The sequence below is a fragment of the Arachis ipaensis genome, chromosome B05 (assembly GCF_000816755.2).
Source record: "Arachis ipaensis cultivar K30076 chromosome B05, Araip1.1, whole genome shotgun sequence".
Taxonomy (NCBI): domain Eukaryota; kingdom Viridiplantae; phylum Streptophyta; class Magnoliopsida; order Fabales; family Fabaceae; genus Arachis; species Arachis ipaensis.
The window spans coordinates 8,972,959-8,981,208 of NC_029789.2; the positions used below are offsets into that span (position 1 = coordinate 8,972,959).

At 37.1% G+C, this 8,250-nt stretch overlaps 2 protein-coding genes across 3 annotated transcripts in view; both read left to right on the forward strand.

Annotated features, from left to right (window-relative positions):
- LOC107642808 (cell division cycle-associated protein 7) overlaps positions 1-1,488 on the forward strand; it is a 2,541-nt gene extending 1,053 nt beyond the window's left edge. Inside the window, exons 3-6 of one of the 2 annotated variants that reach the window (XM_021122974.1) lie at positions 191-274; positions 630-759; positions 849-981; positions 1,081-1,488. In XM_021122974.1, coding sequence (XP_020978633.1) covers positions 191-274; positions 630-759; positions 849-981; positions 1,081-1,313 — 580 coding nt within the window. In that variant the 3' untranslated portion in view covers positions 1,314-1,488. Of the gene's footprint in view, positions 1-190; positions 275-629; positions 760-848 lie in introns of both variants that reach the window. The other variant, XM_016346284.2, reaches the window with a different exon arrangement.
- Positions 1,728-4,327, forward strand: LOC107642809 (cytochrome P450 CYP82D47). The gene is made up of 2 exons (XM_016346285.2): positions 1,728-2,959; positions 3,166-4,327. Exons 1-2 carry the CDS (start codon positions 2,006-2,008, stop codon positions 3,784-3,786), a joined length of 1,575 nt encoding a protein of 524 aa, XP_016201771.1. The 5' UTR covers positions 1,728-2,005; the 3' UTR covers positions 3,787-4,327.

An 8,250-nucleotide genomic window follows, 5' to 3' on the forward strand; every position in this document is an offset into this window, starting at 1 on the left:
TGCTTGTTGCTTCATCTGGAATATCCAAGTGATGAATAAGTTATCAGGGTTTTACATGTTTTGCTATGAGTCCATGATAACATTGTTACCATGAATTTCGTTATCTGGTCCATCTATTTGTCTGATTTCTATTCTGTTGCTATTTTTTTCTTATGGAACTTGCTTGCTACATGAAATTACTGTTCTGCAGGCAAAAAACACTTGGTTATCGTACCCGCTGTAACACATGCAACTTGGTCCAGGGGCAGTTTTGTGGAGATTGCTTGTATATGAGGTATGCTTTCTAGTTGATCTAACATTGTTTTTGTTGGTCATCTTGTTTATTAACAATGAAACTGCCTATTTAGGATTTATGGTGCATGATTTATTATGATGGAACCTTATCTGACAAATCCTAAGATTATTCTTTGGAATCAATATGAAGTTACTTATATATAGGCCAAGAGAGTTTCTATATCTTGTAAATTTGCTGTATTATTATTGCATTAAATATTGTTAAAGCATTCCTCGTGATCTGTTTTGTTGCTTGGTTTGATTTGAACGAGACCTGCCCAGCAATTTATGATGCCCTATATGGGACTGTACCTTTAATCTAACCTGATGCTGGCTTTATCTTATACTTTTTGTAGATATGGCGAGCATGTACTTGAAGCATTGCAGAATCCAAATTGGAAATGCCCAGCTTGTCGTGGAATTTGCAATTGTAGCTTATGTCGTCAAGCAAAAGGATGGGCCCCCACTGGCTCTCTATATAGAAAGGTTGCTCCTAATTCTCAGGCAAAATTTGGTTTTAATTTGTTTTTCCAAGGGTTTAGTTGGAGCTAAGCTCAATTTTCTCCATATTTTAGATATCAGCATTGGGTTACAAATCAGTTGCACATTACCTCATCCAAACCCGGCGCGCTGATAAAGATGTGGAGAAAAGTGCAGATTCCAACTCGATTTCAGCAAAAAGGACACTACCGTTCTCTGATGTAGAGGTCAAAGAGATTCCTGTTGGATTAATGAAGCCTCTAGCTAATACTGAGAGCGATGGAGATGAAGTTTTGACAAAAAGATCGTTGCTGAATCATGTACCATTCAATGAGTCTCTTGAGGTCAAAGAGACTCGTGTTGAATCACTGAAGCCCGTAGCTGAAACTGAGAGTCATGTAGCTGAAGTTTCAGCAAAGAGATCATTGCTTTTCTCTGATGTACAAGATCAGGTTGAAAAAGTTGAGTGTTCATCTACCATGAAGCCACCTGGTTCTTCATCCAGGCCTTGCTCAGACAGCATTGCTGGAAGACTTAGGTCCAGGCTCAAGAAACCCTGATGCCCCCCCTCCCCTCCCTTTCTTTTTTGGAATGTAATATGTATGCTTGATTTCTAAGAAACAATATTTTGAAAATCAGGAATCTTGGAACATTGCTGAAATGGAAAAACATTTGTCATGGACTGACAATTTTACTTTTAAAAGGGTAGTATTGTTATGCGCCTTCAATTCTTAAGTACACAGGAGTGATTTTCAGAATTTATTAAATCCTTTCCCAAACTCTTCCCTTAAGTTAGATGATTTGATTTGAATTTATTTAAGATGCCGGGGAAACAAAGCTAAGAAATATATATATTATATATAACGCACTTGAGTGTTGCATTGACTGAATACTCTAATCTCACTTCCTGCAGGAGCCGCCTACATTTACTTAAACTTATAAGTTGCAGAAAGTCAACCAAAGAGACAAAATGAACTCCAATCATACTGATCCATATGAATATCTAAAGCAATAAAAATATTGGAGTGATCCTCCTACAAATAAAATATGGTGGCGTTCATAATGTTTCAATGAAGTTCAAATTTGTCAATTTGTTTAAAGAAAACCTAGTACAGATGCATACAACCTGCACCAGTTCTTTATAAGATAATGCAAAATTAGGATTCATCAATTCTCTTATACAAAGGATCTTATCATATGTTTAGTATATACTAATTTTAGTTGCTTGGTTGCTTCAGGCATAACAGCTGTGATGGAGGATGTGCTTCAATCTTCGTCAACCTCGATTATTTACATACTTGCCTTGCTGATCTGCATCTTCATTTATTATCTTGGAAGATCAGTTACTAAAAGTGAGAGCAAGACCTGTACTGCACCACAAGCAGGCGGGGCGTTGCCGATTATCGGCCATCTACACCTATTTGGTGGAAAGAAACTGCTCTTTGAAACACTTTGTACCATGGCAGAAAAATATGGACCAGCCTTTACCATAAAGATGGGTTCAAACAGGGTCCTAGTTTTGAGCAGTTGGGAAATGGCCAGAGAGTGTTTCACTGAACATGATAAAGCTTTCTCAGACAGACCCCTAGTTACTGCTTCAAGATTACTAGGCTATGATGGTGCAATGTTTGGTTTTGCGCCTTACGGTCCTTACTGGCGTGAGATGCGCAAGATTGTTACAATCCATCTTCTATCAAACCATAGGATTGACCTGCTTAAGCACATACGAGCTTCGGAGGTGGAGATGGCAATGAGAGAGCTGTATGGCTTATGGTCAAGCAAAGGCTGCCCAGAGAATGGAATATTGGTTGAAATGAAGCAATGGTTTGGTGATTTAGCATTTAACATTATCTTGAGAATGATATCATGTAAGAGATACTTTGGAGTAAGCTCAGAAGATGGCAAGGCACAATATTTCCAGAACATAATAAGGGACTTCATGAACCTATTTGGGGTGCCTGTGATCTCTGATTCAATTCCAGCTCTTTGGTGGTGGGACATACATGGTTACAAGAAGAAGATGAAGGAGACGGCTCAAAAACTTGACCAACTAATTGGGGAGTGGTTAGAGGAACACAAGCAGAGAAGACTATTAGGTAAGGATGGAGAAGAAGAGCTAGATTTCATGGATGTGATGCTGAGAGTCCTACAAGAAAACCCTATTGCTTCTTTTGACACAGATACCATTATCAAATCTACTGTCCTGGTGAGTTCTTGAGACATCTTTGAACTTCAATGTATTTTATTCATTTGACTGAGTTTGAGACAACTTATAAACTTGGCGTTATTTCAAGATTCTAGCTACAAGATATACTGTGTTAGTTCATAGGAATCATGTCTGTATTTTGTAAGTCATAACTTGTTTTTTAATACTGCATTGGAATAGTTTTGAGTAGATTTTTGTCTCTGCAGAATATGTTGGCAGGAAGTGACTCCATTATGGTAGCTATAACATGGATCTTGTCTCTGATGCTTAATAATCCACAAGTACTGAAGAAGGCTCAAGATGAGTTGGACAACAAAATTGGGAGGAATAGACAAGTGGAGGAATCCGACATCAAGGATTTGGTGTATCTTCAAGCCATTGTGAAGGAATCTTTGCGGCTAAGTTCTCCGAGTGGTGTCATTTTTCCTCGTGCAGCAATGAAGGACTGCACGCTTTCAACTGGCTATCACATCCCAGCAGGCACCAAGTTGATGATAAACATATGGAAAATAATGCATGATGAGAACTTGTGGCCTGATCCATATAGCTTTCAACCTGAGAGATTCTTGTGCAGCAGCCACAAGGACATAGATGTGAGGGGCCAACACTATGAGCTTCTTCCATTTGGCTCTGGAAGGCGTTCGTGCCCCGGAATTTCACTATCTCTCAATGTTATCCATCTTATTCTGGCTGCACTGCTACATAGCTTTGAAATTACTACTCCATCCAATGAACCTGTAGACATGACAAAGAGCATTGGTTTGACAAATGTGAAAGCAACTCCACTTGAGGTTCTTCTTGTTCCACGCCTCAACTGTGTTTTATGATGGGGAAGGCTAAGGGCGCTCTATTTTTCTGCTGTTTGTGTTGTGCCTTTTATTTTTGTACTTAGATGTATTATTAGAAAATAGTTATTATCATCGTACTAAGATGTGTTGGAAGAAGATTGACAGAACATCTAGTTAGAAGGATGGATCAGATAAAAGATAAACAGGTGGTAAAACTTAGGAGAAGACCTAAGAGATCAGTATGAGATAGTTAAAGGATATCTAAATATAAATGGTCTTATTATAGACATGATATATAATAGGACTTAATGGTGTTGTTTCATTCATGTATCCGACTCTACCTAGCGGTATAAGATGATAAGACTTTGTTGTTGTTGTTGTATCGTACTAATGTGTAGACATACCATTTATCTTATAGTAAATGAGTGGTATGTATAATCGAAGCCATGTTTAACAGACATCTCTCTTTAGCATTTGTTATAGGCTGTTAGTGCTTCTTGCTAGGTTTGTCATGTCAAGTCTCCTCATTGCTTCCTAAGTGATTCATTATCACAATCAAATTATCAAGTTTTCAAAACAACAGATGCAGCTGTTATTGAGGTCAAAAGCAGAAATGATACAATTCAATTTAATCACACCTCACTTCACTTATAATTTTAGCTATGAATAGAGCATCATAGAAGAACCATATAGTAGAATAAAAAAAAAGGACTTCTCAGAATTCATCAAATTCATCAAATTCTAGCACCATATGCGGTGCACCTTGCATAATCCTTTACTTCAATTTTCTCCAAAGTTGATCCACAAGCAGATTGGGCCCTCTAACTCCATATGTGGCCGGCAAATGATGCATAATGAATGACATTAATACTCTATAGCAAGTATCAAATATGTATACCAATTTATCCTTCTGCCATATGGATAGGTACACTGAATCAACATTGGTCAAATGCTAAGAAAAGTAAAAGGTAAAACCAAGGTTAGGTTCATGTGCACAATGCTAAAGTTGGAGGGACAAGGAGTGATTTGGGGTGAACATAGCCTGTCCATAAAGTTAAGACATGTTTTTTCAGTATGCCTAAAAATACACATTTAATAAAATAAAGTGATAATTAGATCTAATGAAGATTTTAATTTCGGATAAATTAGTCCTTAAAAAATATACCAATTAGATCCTCTACAATAACAAATTATACTCTTTTGTCAATTCACCATGTAAACTTAATAACGATACTTTTATGTATCATTGACTACAATGACATTTATTTATGGAAAATTGTCAAGGAGATAACGATTTTTGGAACAAAACTTCACTTTCCTGATTAGGATTTCTAGTAAATAGAGAGTAATTGATGAGAATTATATAAAAATTTAGAAGATAACAAATTAAATGTTTCATTGTCCAAAATATTCTCGTCCCCAAGCTCATGTGACAGCAACGGGACACGCCACATAAATGAAACACATGGGCAACTTTATTTCATTTCACATTTTCCATAGACAGAAAGACATAATTTGTCCACTATTTGCAATTGTAAAAGATGTAACATCCTACTACATAGAGTTTTACATTTAAACCATAAAATAGAGGTGGTGAGATATTACGACCTCTAAGATAAAATATATACACATAGATATAGTTGAAGGAATTCAGAACTAGGAGCCTTGAGAAAAAGTTTAAGCAAAAACCGCAAAAAGAAAAGTACATCGCACACGTAAATGGATAGTCAAATAAACAGAAAGGATAAAGCTTATATACATAAAGAACAGGATATCAAAAGAAATAAAATATCAAGCTCCAAACTCGATCTGCGAAACCAAGGCCGGTCGGAGTATAATATACATACATATATATACAACCTAAAATATCCCAAAACAAAAAACCGACAACCTGTTTCTCCAAGTCACCTCTAAGAGGGACAAACATAAAATATATACAGAAGAGAATCTATATACATATATACATAGTATAAGTACAAAATGCAGCCTCCAAAAACTCCAAACTTTGCTTGCACAGAAAACTCCAGAAGTTCAGCGAGGTGTCTTTCAACCTATATCTGAAAATAAAAATATATATATATGGAATGAGAACTGGGGGTTCTCAACATGGTAATGGTGCCAACATAGATAATATATAAGGTCTTGGAAAAGTTAGAGGCATTCTTAAAATTCCGACACTCAGAATTAAACTTAAAGGAATATACTAAACCAGAAATTAGGTAAATTATCTAAGGTATTCAAGTTTTAAATCAAACTTTAACTCAACACTTCACTTTCTGCCTCCTCCAACCCTCCAAAACACCTATGGAACTACCCTCGTCACACCTCCGCCAAACGAGGGTCTCTCAATTGCAAAGACATACAAGACAAGCAAAGAAAACACAGATAGAATGCAATTACAGCAAGTAGAACAAATAGCAGATAAGCATTGCTATTCAATTAGGCAATCCAAGTAATGCACACTCAAGCAAAACAAACAAATGTATATGATGTATGTCTGTTCTATGACTGATGAGTCTCATCTGTCGATTATATAGCCAAATTTGATATGTCCGGTAGCTAACCCTGGACAGTCCCTCCATGTGCGCATCCTTAAGAGTCTATGCATATACTCACAATCATTCATTTATCATCTCATTTGAGAAATTTCCGAGGAGTTAAAGTGTCCGGCTACATCTTGCGATGTAGGATCAACAAAGTATCGAGTCTCAACTTGGAGCAAGTGGTGGCAAGCAACTGCGTCTACCTAGAAAAACTCGTATCTCAGATAATAGAAGTGCAAATGCCATTAATCATTCAATATCAATCAATCATCATCAATACGGCTTTCATTCATTTCATATTTAGCATTTTCGCACTTCTCAAACATAAATCATCATTTCATAATCTTTCTTCACTGCCAATTTAATTCCCTCTTTAGTTTCACCCCTCTCCCTGTAGTTAGAAACTAGGTAATCAGACCTGAGAAGGTAATTATATGGGTTTGGAAAGTTAGAGAATTGTTTAACGTTCAAAAATCTCATTTCTGTCCAAACAGAAATTTCGCGTACACAAGGGTATGTCCGCATATGCGGGGTATGAAATTAGAAATCTAGCGTATGCAACCCCTGATCCGCGTACGCGAGCTTGCAAAACAGATGAGAATTCCCGCGTCGCATGTGCCCTACTCGCGTACACGAGCGTTCAAATTGACAGGTTCGTGTACGCAGCACCATGCCCGCGTACGCGAGATCACCAACAAAAGGAGAATTTTCGCATCGCGTGCAATGGTTTGCGTACACATGCACCCTTTTCTTTCAAAAATGCTAAGTTTGCAGAAAATCATATTTTTGCACCAAACTTTAAACGCGTATAACTTTTTCGTTTTAAATAATTTTTCATCCGTTTTCCAACGTCATAAACTTCACTGTAGAGCCTTTAAAAGAAAAAAAAGAACGATGGGCCAAGCCCATAACTTTTTCTTATTTTTCTTCCCTTTCAACGACATATACACACACAGACACCATGCTACACCCTTTCTCACCGCCATAATAGGTCTCCCTCCTCTCCCTCATGTCACTTTTTCAACAATAATTCCATAAATTTTTATTTCAATTCATTTCACTACTCTTCTTCTACTCCAACTCTATTATACCCTATCAAGTGTGCTTTCTTATGTTAGTATTGTTCTAAAACTCCATTGAAGTAGCCTAAGTTTGAAGAAGAGAAAAATAACCTTTAATTCAAGTATTATCAATTATTAAGACATTTTGGTGATTCTTTAGTTTGATAATTACTTATATCTTTAATTTTTTCATGTATATAATTATGGGTATTAGCAAATCCGAAAATTTAGGGTTAGGATTGTTAGGATTTGGTTGAATTAGTCCCACATTACTCAGGATAGCAAATGGAGTGGGTGGCCTAGGCTATAAATATGAGGCTAAGTTCTCCATTTGTTCTTGCACCAGTCAGAAACACTTTAAGCTTGTATCTGATTTTTCTTTTTCTCTGTACTTTTTGATTAGAGAGTGTTGTGAGGTGTAGTTAGATATTTGCTTTGAGAGAGTGTGGGTGTACTGGGGTGCCGGTGAGAGAAAGAAGTCTATGTGTTGTAACAATTTTCACATAGTGATATTCTCTGGTTGCATTTGACAACGGCCATGGTTTTTTCTCCGGTAATTAGAGTTTCCACGTTAAATTCTTGTGTTGAGATTGTGTCTATTTTATTTCTCTGTCAAAGGTGTTTTCTCAAGGGGGAATGGTGTCTTATTCCCAACAAGTGGTATCAGAGCTTCGGTTCGGTGGGATTGAATTTTGTCCTGTGGCTTGAGGTTGATCTTTGGTTGCTGTTGTTGTTGCTGGAAGGCAGTGTGACACTGTGAGAGTGCTATTTGGAAAGGTTATGGCTAAGGAAAGACTTGGTATTTAAGTGTGTCCATTGTGACCCACCTCTCTTTCCTGGGGACCCTTCCTAGTGCACAGTTGAGTTATACTATTCCAGTATACGGTTGCAACAATGTC